Below are 15,778 nucleotides of genomic sequence, written 5' to 3'. Positions count from 1 at the left end.
GAACAGCATTAAGACTTTATTATTGCTTTTTAAATCTATATTTTTTGGCACAGAGAGAGGATAAACACACTTCAGAACATAGAACAAAGTGACAGAATACTTGTTCTGTAAAATAAAGCATTATTAAACTTCTTTCCCAACACAGTTGCATAATTTAGACGACCATATTAGTAAAGCGGCTGGTTTAATACTAGTAAGACATTTAAAATGTAAATACGTCTGGATCTGTATGGTTGGATGAACCTCTGCATGAAGCCACTAAATTCCTGTTTCCACAAAATTTTGGTAGAAATTGCATCATCATAAACCAAATTTTGTCTATTTATTGGAACTGAAAAACCTTTATTGGGTAAAATATTGGTATTTAATAAATAATGTAATTAATCCCATTTAATTAATTACAAAGACATATATTAATTTGATTTGTTTTTCATCATATCCCATCACAAATGTATACATTATACAGGTACAAACTGCTGATGAAACAAAATAACAAGGTCTAAATATGAAAGGTTTTTGTTTGAATATTTTTATTAAAATCTCACATTTATATTACAATATTTTGGGATTAAAAATGTTTGGGGAAATAAAGAAAACAGACACATTTATGAAGTTAAAATAAATCAACTTGTGGGTGCAATTCAGCACAAACACAATCATGCTGAAATGTCTGAAAAACAAGCTAAGATTTCATCTTTAAAGGACTAAGATTAATTTTCATTCATGAAACAGAAACAGATTGTTAAGAAAATTCCACAACAAGTATAACCATTTTTTTACTTTCTGCTCTTTCTGCTCAATTCAACACAGAAACACCGAGGAACCAGGAGACCAGACTGCAAATCCAGCATAGAGGGCCTCAGTGAATGTGGTGTTGAAGGTGTGGAGGTGGATCAGTGAGTCAGAGGAAACTCTGTAGAAGGACAGGATGCCAGCAGGACAATCCACATACGCTGCTACTCTGTTAGAGACGGAGGAGGAGGAGGTGGGTGTTCCTCTGTTATTGTGACAGATAGAGTATCGATCCTCAGAGCAGTGTAGACTCCAGGATTGATCATTCCACCCAAGCACACAGTCATCATTGCATCCCTTCCTGCATATTCCTCTGTAACTTACTGATATAAAAACTCCTCCCTCCCACTCTACCTCCCAGTAACAGCGACCAGTCAGACCACCACTACACAGCAGCTGAGGCCACTCATCGAATCTGTCTGGATGTTGATGATATGCCTGAAGCTCCTCCACATGTGTCACCTTCCTGTTGTCTTCAGACAGTTGGAGTTTTCTGTTCTCTGTGTTTGTGTCGATTGTGAGCTGACAGGAATCTGATGGAGAGAACAAACACAATCCAGCTGCAGTTATTGATCAATTATTGACACTTTGATGATGACTCCTGAATGAGTGATGGACAGTTTGAAGATGGTTGAATGTGAGCTATTTTGTTGTCATGAATTAAATGAAAAACATACTTACACTTCCTCAGACCTGGTTTCAACCATCGGACTCCAGCAGGCTCTCTGAAAGGAGGGGAGTCAGACCATCAGGCTCTTTCTGCAACAAACATGTATATTATATGGCTCTCATACATAGATTGTTCCTTTTAAAAAATATTTTTTAGGCACTAGTGGCCTTTATTTTTCTAACTTTTTCCCGAAAGTGAGCTGACGGGAAATTAGTTGGAGATGCAGCAAACGTAAACAGGCTGGAACTCAAACCCGTGACAGCTGTGTCGGGGACTCCGTACAAGAGTTGTGCCCTTTACTGCGGGGCCAACTGTGGTGCCCATTGTTCTTTACAGATAAAGGATCATTTCATCATCTGGACACATCTCCTATATTAAAGAAGCTGTAAATTCCTGACATTGCCAAGTTTAAGCATAAATCTAATTTCCTTGTCAGCACCGAACCAAACCTAAAACGTTGATCCAAAATGTGTGACCTATCTTAAGCACATGCATGTACATGAGTTATTAGTGGATTACAGGTAAAAAAAATAGATAACAATCTTGAGAAATATAAAATTAACCCATAATAAAGCACTATTTTGCAGGCATATCAAAGACACACTTCAAATAGTTTGATAACTTCCTACCTGAAAATTTCAAGAATAAAATTTGAAATGTTTAGTTTGGCTGCAAGTGACTTCTCCCCTGAGTCCTGCAGGTTGTTGTTATGTAGATCAACTTCTCTTAGACAACAGGATTGGGAGCCAATGATAATTGACAGATCTTCACAAGTTCTCAGAGAGAGGTTACAGGACCTGAGCATAACAGGAAATAAGTTAACATGATTAGCTTTAAAATGTGTTCTTATGAATTTGTATCTCAACTCATTGGCAGTTGGAAAAAACATGAACAGAAAGAAAGCAAAGTATCACCTCTAGACCTACTACAATATATTGTGTGCTGCAATTATTTGTCCATTAACAGTATTAGTTTATAGAAGTGCAAGATGAAAATAGATTTAAGACAAAACAAAAACCCAAACAATACAACCTGTATACATCCATTCTTCTGACTTTTTTGTTTATTTGAAGCGAGACGGTTTTGGGCAATGTGTACTACAGACATGTTCTGGATGGGCAAAATGTGAGAAACAAGGGTCAGCAACATTTACTTCTACTCAAAGCACAAAAATTAATGAAAGGGCCTATTCCAATTAAGATTTTTCTTTGTTAATCTTATTCTACTGCCTCATTAAAACCTCCTAGTAGATGTTTGGTTTCTTTGTGACAGTGTACTACGCCAAAACCAGTAAAAGTTGTTACACAGACCTAAAGGTTTAGAGTCCACCATATGGACTACAGTCTAGAATACTTTTTCGTTACTCCTGAATGTCTCAGCAGTATTGCTTGATGTGACATTATTTTTCTAATTGAAGCTACAAGCAGTGCTAAACAGCTCTCCCAGTTCATCTGCATTCAAGCCAGTGTCATGACCAAGGGCTTTGAGCACCACTACCTCAATGTAGCCACACCAGAAGGATCTGTTGCTACTAGGTAGGGAAGAATGTGATCTTTGAAATTGACATTTTAGTGCATTCTGTTAAGTTCTCGAATGAAGCAGTAAATATTTGCCTTTAGGTTTTAAACTAAATTTATGTTTGGTGGTAAAGGTTTGACAACAACAATTATTGAGAATGGATAACTTCCATTTCATTTCATGTGGTTTTTCCATGTTTTAATGAAGACCTAACATCCATCAATCATTGTAATTTAATGATGCACATTCCTGTATTTGCAGAGTATGCTTAATACAGATGCCAGGGTGTCTCAAAGATCCACGTTTAATCAGCTCCTCTGTCAGAAGATCCAGGGTTTTATACAACCCACAGATGTTTAAATCACATTTCCTAAAGCAGCAATTCATTTAAAGAATTTATATTTCTGAATAAAATGTTTTCTAATTACAATAACGATATCCTAAATTCAAAAATCTGTGTTTGCTCGGTTCCATCCAAACGCTATACTGAAATAGTATTTTTTAGAAAAAAGCCGACATTGAACGTCACTCTGAAACCCACAAAAAACTGCAAATGAAAAGAAGAAATTCACAAAAACACCATAAACACTATCCAAATCATTTTGATTTGATAAATTGCCTTGTGGGTTTAAATTTAAAGTATTTTTAATTGCATTACTTTCATTTTTTTTAGGTGAGTGTAACAGATACATAGTCTGCCCAACTTTGGAGAATATCTTATATCTTATCTTATTTTACCGCCACCTACTGGTATGTTTATTAACCCTTCAAACTCTCGCCTCCTGAGTTTGATGTCTTCATTTGGCTTTAGATGGATTTTTGATAGGTCCTGTAGTCTGTTATCTCTCCGAAGGTGCTGTGTGTGGCATCCTTGGTCTTCCAGTTGTGGAACAAAAATCTATAGTAGTCTGTTAGTGTGAACTAACTAATGTAAAATATTTGTAAACACTGTGAAAGTCATGTAGTGTATTCCCAGCTATACGCATGTGCAATGTACACCTGTACACTGACCTTGGTGCTTTGATCCCATTTGCATGAATGTACATTGCTGCACAGATGTAAAGGCATGGGTTGTTTGGAGAAGGAGAAAATAATTTGCAAGACTAGGGATTCAACCTTTGTCCTCTGGTAGGTCGAGAAGGGGTGTCCAGCTCCAGTCCTTGCGAGCTACCATCATGCAACTTTAAGCTGCATCACTTCTAACTGTAACTAACTATATGTGCTCTCTTTCAGACTCTAACCTTGAAAACTGGCTCAGAGTTTATCTGTTCTTTCTTTCTAGATGAAACAACTAAAGGAGCTACATCCATTAACATTTACTTTTCTTTCCCATAGAACGTATTCCTGGATCAATGCTTCTTTGTTCTCTTTGTGTCTCTGCTCTGTTCTCTCTAACCCCCAGTCGGTTGTGGCAGATGGCCGCTCACACTGAGCCTGGTTCTGCTGGAGGTTTCTTCCTGTTTAAAGGGAGTTTTTCATCTCCACTGTCGCTACATGCATGCTCAGTATGAGGGATTGCTGCAAAGTCAACGCCAGTGACAGTCCACTGTCTCTACAAGCTCATCCAGGAGGAGTGAATGCTGCAAGTCACTGACTGGATGCAATCTGCTGGGTTTCCTTAGACAGAAAAATGTTTTATCCAATTTGAATAAATAACTAACTTTGACTGCACTGTTCAATGGTTAGGATTAACTGGAATGTATATACCTGACTGTTGTGAAGTGCCTTGAGACAACATGTGTTGTGAATTGGCGCTATATAAATAAAACTGAATTGAATTGAATTGAATTCTTCAACACATCTTCAATTCAGTTATTTGTTGCAGGTGTGTTGGAGCAGGAATGGGTCTACAGGTTACAGGATAATAGCTCTTGAGGACCAGTCTTGGGCAACCGAGGTCTAGAACATGGGCCTAACTACATATAAAAGGTTTTGTCTATTTCAATCCACATTTTACAAAAATATTTCAAAGAAATTAAGCCTGACGTTTCAATCACAACACCATTAGAAAAAGAAAAAAAAAACTGAATACATTTGTGTCTAAACTTAAATTGTCCTGAAAGATGTTATACGTTATTGTGCAACAGAAATTGTATGACAATAATCTGACCTGAGAGTTTGCAGTATGGACTCTTCAGTCCAGACAACAGCAGCTCTGCTCCTGAATCCTGTATGTTGTTGCTACTCAGGTCCATCTCTCTCAGGTTAGAGGTCTCAGAGCAGAGGATTGAGGCTAGAGCCTCAAAGCTTCTTTCTGACAGGTTGCAGTCACCCAGTCTGAAGAGAAAACTGTAAATATACTAGATGACATTTAAAGGGTTAGATTTGCACTGAAGCAAATTTAGTTAAAAAATCAAAAATGCACCATTCTGCTCACAAGCTTGAAATGACCAGTATTAAAAAGCTCTTACAATCCTGACGTCAATTTGACCAATGGTTGTTGCAGGTAATTTGCCAAATATAATCGGCTACTAGCTGCTCAATAAACCTGCTGCCTAAACCCAAATTCTGTCACTACTTACAGAACTTTGTTTGAAGCTTTTACCACTGGCAGCAGCCTGAGAAGAGCCTCCTCAGAAGCAGAGTATTTCTTCAGGTCGAACACATCCAAATCTTTTTCTGATGACAGTAATATGAAGACCAGGGCTGACCAGTGAGCTGGAGACAGTTGACCAGTGGAGAGACTTCCTGAACTCTTCACTGTTGGATCTCTTCCACTAAAGAATGATCATTCAGTTCATTCAGACAGTGGAACAGATTGATGCTTTTCTCTGCCGACTGATTCTCACTGATCTTCTCCTTGATGTACTGAACTATTTTCAGATTGTCCTGTGAGCTACTTCCTGTTTGTGTCAGCAGACCTTGTAGGAGAATCTGATTAGTCTGCACTGAAAGACCCAGGAGAAAACGCAGGAACAAGTCCAGGTGACCATTTGGACTCTCTAAAGCCTTGTTCACAGCACTCTGATGTAAATATTGTTGTTTTGGATGCTTAAAAAGTGTAGACCAATTAAGCGTAGGGTGTTTTTCCTCCAGCAGGTTAACACCATGCTTGACAAATGACATATGGACATGAAGAGCCGCCAGAAACTCCTGAACACTAAGATGGACGAAGCAGAACATCTTGTCTTGGTACAGCCCTCTCTCCTCTTTAAATATCTGTGTGAACACTCCTGAGTACACTGAGGCTGCTCTGATATCGATGCCACACTCTGTCAGGTCTGATTCATAGAAGCTCAGGTTTCCATTCTGCAGCTGATCAAAAGCCAGTTTTCCCAGAGACTCAATCATCTTCCTGCTCTCAGGACTCCAGTGTGGATCTGTCTCAGATCCTCCATCGTACTTGACCTTCTTCACTTTAGTTTGAACTTCTATAAAATGGATGTACATCTCAGTCAAGGTCTTGGGCAGTTCTTTTCCAGTTTTTGCTTTCAGTAAATCTTCCAGAACTGTAGCAGTGATCCAGCAGAAGACTGGGATGTGGCACATGATGTGGAGGCTTCGTGATGTCTTCATGTTGGAAATGATTCTGCTGGCCTTCTCCTCATCTGTGAATCTCTTCCTGAAGTACTCCTCCTTCTGGGGGTCAGTGAACCCTCTGACCTCTGTCACCATGCCAACACACTCAGAAGGGATCTGATTGGCTGCTGCAGGTCGTGTGGTTATCCAGAGGCGAGCAGAGGGAAGCAGTTTCCCCCTGATGAGGTTTGTCAGCAGAACATCCACTGAGGTGGACTTTGTAACATCACTCAGGATCTCCTTGTTGTGGAAGTCCAGAGGAAGTCGACTCTCATCCAAACCATCAAAGATGAACAGAACCTGGAACTGTTCAAAATTGCTAATTCCTTTTATTTCATTAAAGAAGTGATGAACAAGTTCCACCAAGCTGAACTTTTTCTCTTTCAGCACATTCAGCTCTCTGAAGGTGAATGGAAATATGAACTGGATGTTCTGGTTAGCTTTGTCTTCAGCCCAGTCCAGAGTAAACTTCTTTGTTAAGACTGTTTTCCCAATGCCAGCCACACCCTTTGTCATCACTGTTCTGATTGGTTGATCTCTTCCAGGTGAGAGTTTAAAGATGTCTTCTTGTCTGATTGTTGTTTCTGGCCTGTCTGGTGACCTGGAAGCTGTTTCAATCTGTCTGACCTCATGTTCTCGGTTGACCTCTCCAGTCCCTCCCTCTGTGATGTAGAGCTCCGTGTAGATCTGGTTCAGTAGGGTTGGACGTCCTGCTTTAGCAATCCCCTCAAACATACACTGGTACCTCTTCTTCAGACCAGATTTAAGTTCACGATGACAAAGTGCAGCAAAAAGTTCTTAATAAGGATAAAAACAAGATTTTGTATTGAAACAATATGTTTCTCGAAAAAGAAAATCACTTCAATAACGAAACAATATTTTCATTCACTGGGTAAATGCATCACTGATCTAGCTAAATAAATCTCTTACTGCTTTGCAGACAGTCAGCCATGTTGTCTTGTTTCATCCTTCTTAGGAAATACAATGTGATCTTCTCAAATGCCTCTCTGCTGCTCCTCCTCTGCTCTTCATCCTCCAGCCTCTCCTCACTCTCCACCGGACTCATTGCAAATTCTGGGTAATCAAAACTCAAAACCTTCTGGATATTTTGTAGTTCCTTCTTCACAAAAGTCACGATGTTGTCCTCCAGCAGCTGGAACAGAACAATATAACACATCTGACTAATCATAGAACCAATAAACAGATCCATGTTGTGTAGACTGGTTTCAGCAGGTAGTTGTTGTACATATACAGACCATAAATATGGAGTCCATCTGTGTTTGATACTGATTGGTTGACTGGCCACTGGGGATGTTCTGTTGGTCCACTCTTAAAAATTGAAGTAATAATTAAAATAGTTTTCAGTAAAACCTTAGGATGCTGTGGTTATCACATTACAACTCAAAATTTTAGAGATTTACAGACTTTATGACCAATCTGCATAGTAGATAGAGATAAGAGAAATTAATTGTTGTTAACCAAATTCATTCTGACAATAGTGCTAGCAATGCAATGCAAACTGTGAGACAAGCTAGGGCTGGGGCCTGTTTCATTAGTGTACTGGTACCAAGACACTTGGGCGAGAGTTTGATATCCCTTTTGCTATACCAGACCAACGCATTATGTCTTGGACATTTGGTTGAAGAGAAGGACAGGGCTATCAACTGAATGTGACCTGCTAGTGTGTTAGATCTGGTGGCAGAGGAGGCTGCCACACAGACATTGTGTGGTAGTTGAAAAGCTCCCCAGTGGCAGGGCACCAGGGATGGACAAGAATAGCACAAATATACCAAAAGCTGTGAACATTGTTGGCCCTTCACGGTTGGCATGTTTCTTCTGTATAACATGGAACACTGGGACAATACACGTGGAGTGGCACCCTGGGGTAGTTGTCCCACATTTTAAGAAAGCAGTCGGAAGAAAGTGATCATACTTCTCAGCCTCTCAGGGAAAGCCTAATATAGGGTTTTGGAGTCAAACCTTAGATTATAGACAAGCAATGTGGCTTTGGTCCTGACTGTGTAGCAGATGGCCATACTTTATGTTACACTAAAGGGGGTCATGAGAGTTTGGTTCTTCGATTTACATGTGTTTTCTGCAACAGGCCACAGGCAATAGGCAATCATGAGCGTGAACCAGAGATTTTTATTCAGTGACAGCTGCACCAAGGGCCACCTTAGCTTTTTGCCAAACAAAGATGAACTGCAACCCAAATTAAGCAGTGTCAGAAATTTTCTGAGAAAGTCATGCGGTGTCACTGTAACTGCAAATGGTGTTTGGTTTCTGTTTTCTTTTTGCCCACTACTGAGTGCATCCAAAGCCATCTTCTTCTCTTTTTCCTCCCCTCAAATGTTCAGAGCCTGACTCCTAATCATGAGAGCAATAACACTTAAACAATGTTTGTTGAAAATTCATGATGCAGTTCTCCTGCAGCACCCACATTGTAAAGTCTGACATCTTAAACCTTAAGAAATTATATTAAATTTGTAAAATAACAAGTCTGTGCCAGGGTCTAAATATATGTTATTTAGTAATTTGCATTGAATCTGAGGGGCCATGCAACAAGTCGCGTTGCTTCATTTTGTGTGGATGATTTGCTCAAGGTATCCGCATCAGATTTGTGCTGTAAATTGCAATAATTAAATGCCAACCAAAAACCTCAAGTCCAACAGATCTTAGCACCAAATTCTGCATCAGGCTCCTCTTGTCAACCACAAAAAAGCAGGTGCAGAAGGGATCAAGATAAACATATTTCCATGAGCAAGGCCCTTAAAAATGTAACAGCAGTTGACTAAATCAGAGAGAAATTTGTGTTTTAAAGGTGTTTCTAAATCAATAAGTCATGAAGATGTTTTAAAGCACACTGCAGATTGTGAAAGGGAGTGTAATAAAAAATTCCCTTAACCAATTCATTTAAAGATTAAAAGCTCTGGCTGATAAACATCAGAGTATAAAGTTATTTTGTTTAGGCTACACAATTCTAAGGTTTCCATGGGAATCTACAGGTCCTTCTCAAAATATTAGCATATTGTGATAAAGTTCATTATTTTCCATAATGTCATGATGAAAATTTAACATTCATATATTTTAGATTCATTGCACACTAACTGAAATATTTCAGGTCTTTTATTGTCTTAATACGGATGATTTTGGCATACAGCTCATGAAAACCCAAAATTCCTATCTCACAAAATTAGCATATTTCATCCGACCAATAAAAGAAAAGTGTTTTTAATACAAACAACGTCAACCTTCAAATAATCATGTACAGTTATGCACTCAATACTTGGTCGGGAATCCTTTTGCAGAAATGACTGCTTCAATGCGGCGTGGCATGGAGGCAATCAGCCTGTGGCACTGCTGAGGTCTTATGGAGGCCCAGGATGCTTCAATAGCGGCCTTTAGCTCATCCAGAGTGTTGGGTCTTGAGTCTCTCAACGTTCTCTTCACAATATCCCACAGATTCTCTATGGGGTTCAGGTCAGGAGAGTTGGCAGGCCAATTGAGCACAGTGATACCATGGTCAGTAAACCATTTACCAGTGGTTTTGGCACTGTGAGCAGGTGCCAGGTCGTGCTGAAAAATGAAATCTTCATCTCCATAAAGCTTTTCAGCAGATGGAAGCATGAAGTGCTCCAAAATCTCCTGATAGCTAGCTGCATTGACCCTGCCCTTGATAAAACACAGTGGACCAACACCAGCAGCTGACAAAGGCACCCCAGACCATCACTGACTGTGGGTACTTGACACTGGACTTCTGGCATTTTGGCATTTCCTTCTCCCCAGTCTTCCTCCAGACTCTGGCATCTTGACTCCGGCACCTGGACTCCACAGGAACCTACGCCAGGATCCTGTTTGTGGATTTCAGCTCTGCCTTCAACACCATCGTCCCAGTTCTGCTACAGGAGAAGCTCTCCCAGCTGAGTGTGCCCGACTCCACCTGCAGGTGGATCACTGACTTCCTGTCTGACAGGAAGCAGCGCGTGAGGCTGGGGAAGCACGTCTCTGACTCCCTGACCATCAGCACCGGTTCCCCCCAAGGCTGTGTTCTCTCTCCTCTGCTCTTCTCCCTGTACACCAACAGCTGCACCTCCAGTCACCAGTCTGTCAAGCTTCTGAAGTTTGCGGACAACACCACCCTGATCGGACTCATCTCTGATGGTGATGAGTCTGCGTACAGATGGGAGGTGGACCATCTGTTGGACTGGTGCAGCCAGAACAACCTTGAGCTCAACGCTTTAAAGACAGTGGAGATGGTTGTGAACTTCAGGCAGAACCCAGCCCCACCTGCCCCCATCACCCTCTGTGACTCCACAATTGACACTGTGGAATCTTTCCGCTTCCTGGGAACCATCATCTCCCAGGATCTCAAGTGGGAGCCAAACATCAGCTCCCTCATCAAGAAAGCCCAGCAGAGGATGTTCTTCCTGCGGCAGCTGAAGAAATTCAACCTGCCAAAGACTATGATGGTGCACTTCTACACAGCCATCATTGAGTCCATCCTCACCTCCTCCATCACCATCTGGTACGCCGCTGCTACAGCCAAGGATAAGGGCAGGCTGCAGCGTGTCATTCGGTCTGCTGAGAAGGTGATTGGCTGCAGTCTACTGTCGCTCCAGGAACTGTACACCTCCAGGACCCTGAAGCGGGCAGGGAAGATTCTGGCTGATCCCTCCCACCCCGGTCACAGACTCTTTGAGACTCTCCCCTCTGGCAGGAGGCTGCGGTCCATCCGGACCAAAACCTCACGCCACAAGAACAGTTTTTTCCCATCTGCCACCAGCCTGGTTAACAAAGCCCGGAAACCACCCTGACACTCTCCCTTTACCCCACACCCCCCCTTTTTTTGCTGACAGGACACTTGTAACTTGTAACTCTATGAGTTACATTAACGCTCAGCTTGGACTCCTGCTTTACTTGCACTGCTTTACTTGCACAATGATCACCTGCACTGTTGTATTGCTCTTGCATCTTATACTGCTCTATATTTACTCTCACTCACTTAAAACTGTGCACATATATTTATATTATATTGTAGATATGTTTATACTGTTTAATTTGTACTGTATTGCACCGACTACGCCAAAACAAATTCCTTGTATGTCCAAAAACGTACTTGGCAATAAAGCTTTTCTGATTCTGATTCTGATTCTGATTCTGATTCTGATTCTGATTCTGATTTCCGAATGACATGCAGAATTTGCTTTCATCTGAAAAAAGTACTTTGGACCACTGAGCAACAGTCCAGTGCTGCTTCTCTGTAGCCCAGGTCAGGCGCTTCTGCCGCTGTTTCTGGTTCAAAAGTGGCTTGACCTGGGGAATGCGGCACCTGTAGCCCATTTCCTGCACACGCCTGTGCACGGTGGCTCTGGATGTTTCTACTCCGGACTCAGTCCACTGCTTCCGCAGGTCCCCCAAGGTCTGGAATCGGCCCTTCTCCACAATCTTCCTCAGGGTCCGGTCACCTCTTCTCGTTGTGCAGCGTTTTCTGCCACACTTTTTCCTTCCCACAGACTTCCCACTGAGGTGCCTTGATACAGCACTCTGGGAACAGCCTATTCGTTCAGAAATGTCTTTCTGTGTCTTACCCTCTTGCTTGAGGGTGTCAATAGTGGCCTTCTGGACAGCAGTCAGGTCGGCAGTCTTACCCATGATTGGGGTTTTGAGTGATGAACCAGGCTGGGAGTTTTAAAGGCCTCAGGAATCTTTTGCAGGTGTTTAGAGTTAACTCGTTGATTCAGATGATTAGGTTCATAGCTCGTTTAGAGACCCTTTTAATGATATGCTAATTTTGTGAGATAGGAATTTTGGGTTTTCATGAGCTGTATGCCAAAATCATCCGTATTAAGACAATACAAGACCTGAAATATTTCAGTTAGTGTGCAATGAATCTAAAATATATGAATGTTAAATTTTCATCATTACATTATGGAAAATAATGAACCTTATCACAATATGCTAATATTTTGAGAAGGACCTGTAATTGCAAGGATCAGTTCAATATTCTGGATCTTTGCCATGTTTGCAGACAAACATGTGTCTTATTTTTACCTATTTCCTCTTATTGTATCAAAGTTACCTGCAGCTTTCAGTTGCATTTTTATGCAATATTCGTGATGCAAACAGGTACTGTAAGTTGGATGTACTAATAGTGTCAATGGAGAGCTCTTGTAAAGGTTGGTCAGTTCTCCAAATGACTATGACTCTGGAGTATTCAACCAGAGAGTGACCAGAACATTGACAGGACATGAGGGAAGAGGCAAGTAAGATATTCAGAATCAAAGACAATCTGGTAAAGAGTCTGACTCCTACTGGTCTCATTTTCAAAGGAGATCAACAGCACAGTAAGAGGTGGGAGAGAGACAACCAAACACGCAACTCAGAACCACTCCAGGATCATGTGACTGTAAGCCAAACTACATCATTTTGAAACCACTGATCTTTGATTGTTATGTATAATTCAAATTTCATTTGTATTATTACATAAATGCCTTTATATGTTCAAGATTACTTCTTGCTCCTTTACATTTTCTATTAACTTGCTGTTATTTTTTAGTTAAACATGTTTCTCGAATACACAAATAACAGTTCATATAACAGCTAACATGCTGGGGGAAATTCAAAGTAACTCATGCTGAGTTTGAACTAACCTTGATCTGAAATTATAGCATACGTTATACAGTGGTGAAAAAGAATCGCTAAAGTAAAATATGTATTGTTTCAATCATTTCTAGAGACAGTATTTTTTTCAGAGTAAAAGATGTTGACTTACTCTGATTTAGAGGCAGGCTGTCTCTTAAAGTTGACCAGTGGGTGATCATTTGACCAGTTGCTCTTGAAGGACACACGACCACATCCAGGCTCAGAAGTGTAAGATCTTTCTCGGATCCTAAAAATGACTTCATTATGAATTTCTTTTGGTATGTCCTGGATAGTTAAGTTTAGTTAAATGTTCCAATTAGTCAAATCGGTAAATTGTGAGCTTACTCTTGTCTCAAAGCAAAATGGGCTCTAAAGTTGCTGAATGGGTTGTCCTTTGACCCACTGCTCTTAAAGGACACACAGCTGGGTTCTGGTTCCAGTAGTTTCCTGTGAATAAAGATGGTTTGGTGATGTGAGTGCTGAGCTCTGATAGGAGAAGAGTCCTGGACAGCTAGAAATGGTGATCTCACCTCAGGTTCTCATGTTTTTCACACAAAGTGGCTTTAGTGGGAGGGAGTCTGTCCTTTCTGTCCTCACACTGATCCATGCTGCTCAGTTCACATCAGCTCACAAACACACCTTCTACCTTCAACTACAGAGGAAACAAAAGGCCTTTTTACAGTTTAAGGAAGAAAACTCCAAGAAACACAGGTCCAGTAAAATGTTGACTTGAGGTAAAACATCAGGGAAAACTCAGACCAAAGACTGAGGAACATGTTTAAGAGAGAAGCACCAAAAAAGATAAAACCATGAGACAGTCAGCAGTGTGAAAGAGAAACTCACATGAGCTGCTGTACTTCTTCAAACCATTTACTACCCAGTTTGAGGTAAACACTGTTGCAGCTTCAGCCCTTAAACATGATCTGTTATTTGTCAGTTTTTCATGCTTCAACTGTCTGATTCTTGTCCTCAGGTGAGAGGAAATTGGTCAGGACATTTTGGAAGAACCCAGAAACCAAAGCTCAAGCTGACATGAACTGAAAACTGCTAGAACACCAGTGTCACTGTCCACCATGAAGCTAGTTTTAAATCACCATTTACTGAGAGGATGCCAACTAAGAAAGAATGCCTCACTCCAAAGCTGACATCTTCAAACTGGTTTGAAATTTGCAGCTATTCACACAGAAAAGAAGACTGGAGGAGTCAAGTATGGGCTTTTAAACATAATAACATTGTGCCATCTGTCATGCCTGAGGATGGTAGCATGTGGGACTGTTTCTCTGTCAGGGGTAGTGGTCCATTACATATGTTGTGTTTGTTGTGTTTTACCAGCACAACAAACTCATATAAACTGAGTTTGGAATGAATAAAGCAGACTAACATTAAACTTCTGGAGATTAAATTTGTAAACTTTTCTACAATAAAGTTGTCAAATGTCACAACAGAATCATGCTAGAACCTTACCGGAGATTCAAAAACCCGGGTGGCCAAGGGATAAATTGGTAAGGTAAATTTGACCAACTATTAGTAAGGGGTGTATGAATATATTTGAGCTTCTAAGTATACATACATGCAAAATGAATGGTTCAAATACATAGCTAAAAGGCTAAAATTATTCTTCATGCCCATGAGGAATGGATGTAAACTTCTGACCCAGTCGCCATTAGAGTCACTCTGGATGTTGTTTTAGTTCAGGAGATCATGTCTCCATGTAAATTTCTCTTTAGATTTGATTGTTCAGCATTTTACATCCTATCTCATGTAAAACACAATAATTTGTCAAAATAAACAGGAAAATGAATAAATTCTCACTTGTGAGGGCAACAAATAATGGGTTACAGTAATTACATTCTCCTTTAGAGGGTCTTCAATATCAGTGTTATAGTTTGTGACGGAATCACATCAGTACATATTTAGATTTAAGAATAGTTCATATACAACATGATTATTTATTGAGCTGTAATTCTTTAAGCTCAGAAGCTCGTTGCAGCAGAAATGAGAGAATTTAAACCAGACTGAGGCGTGCTCTGTACTCACATGTTGATAGATATTCTTTTCAGGATTCTCTGGCTCTTGATGCTCTGATGTTTTTCCTTGTAGGTCACAGAAGTTAGTGCTTCACAGCAGGTTCATAAACTTCATAAACTTCATGTCAACACTTCCTTGAAAGGAAGTGATGTGTCAGCACTTACCTATCATATGATCCCACTTTATTACACTCAACTCCAGCAGATCTTATGGCTATCTAGTTATTAAATGATACCAAAGGAAAATCTACAGTTTATACTGCATCAACAGCAACTGTTATGGTGACTATTCAACAAAACTGAATAAACCTGCTTTTCATTTGCTAAATGTTAAGAAATCTGAACTCAAAGAAAATGAGAACTGAAAGTCAAATGTATTAGGAAATAATGAGAAATGGGGAGAGTGAGTTCTTTATCTGTTATGATTCACTATTTGTAACTGTAGTAATTTAACACATGCTAACAAGCATTTTATATTTGAAGTTCCTGAACAATTAGTGACGTCTAGTATATCTTCAGTGTAAACTAATCCAGTCTAGATTCACTTTCAAACAGTGAAATTTGGACCTTCCCACAGTAATCACCACTTCACCCTCTGAAATCACTCTCA

General features: G+C 40.3%; 1 protein-coding gene across 1 annotated transcript; it reads right to left on the bottom strand.

The window, feature by feature from the left end:
• Nucleotides 1-508: 508 nt before the first annotated feature.
• On the bottom strand, nt 509-15,427 carry LOC124861189 (NLR family CARD domain-containing protein 3-like). Its single transcript, XM_047354712.1, is given in 13 exon segments — nt 509-1,325; nt 1,474-1,517; nt 2,092-2,356; nt 5,091-5,257; nt 5,503-5,680; nt 5,683-7,296; nt 7,430-7,652; nt 7,756-7,828; nt 13,272-13,388; nt 13,487-13,588; nt 13,672-13,793; nt 15,179-15,234; nt 15,334-15,427. Coding segments are annotated over 11 exon segments (3,384 nt in total). The 5' UTR covers nt 13,749-13,793; nt 15,179-15,234; nt 15,334-15,427; the 3' UTR covers nt 509-801.
• Nucleotides 15,428-15,778: the final 351 nt, after the last annotated feature.

Source organism: Girardinichthys multiradiatus, chromosome 24 (assembly GCF_021462225.1).
Source record: "Girardinichthys multiradiatus isolate DD_20200921_A chromosome 24, DD_fGirMul_XY1, whole genome shotgun sequence".
NCBI lineage: Eukaryota > Metazoa > Chordata > Actinopteri > Cyprinodontiformes > Goodeidae > Girardinichthys > Girardinichthys multiradiatus.
The sequence above is the reverse complement of the archived record's forward strand: the minus strand, read 5'-3'. Positions and strand labels throughout refer to the sequence as shown.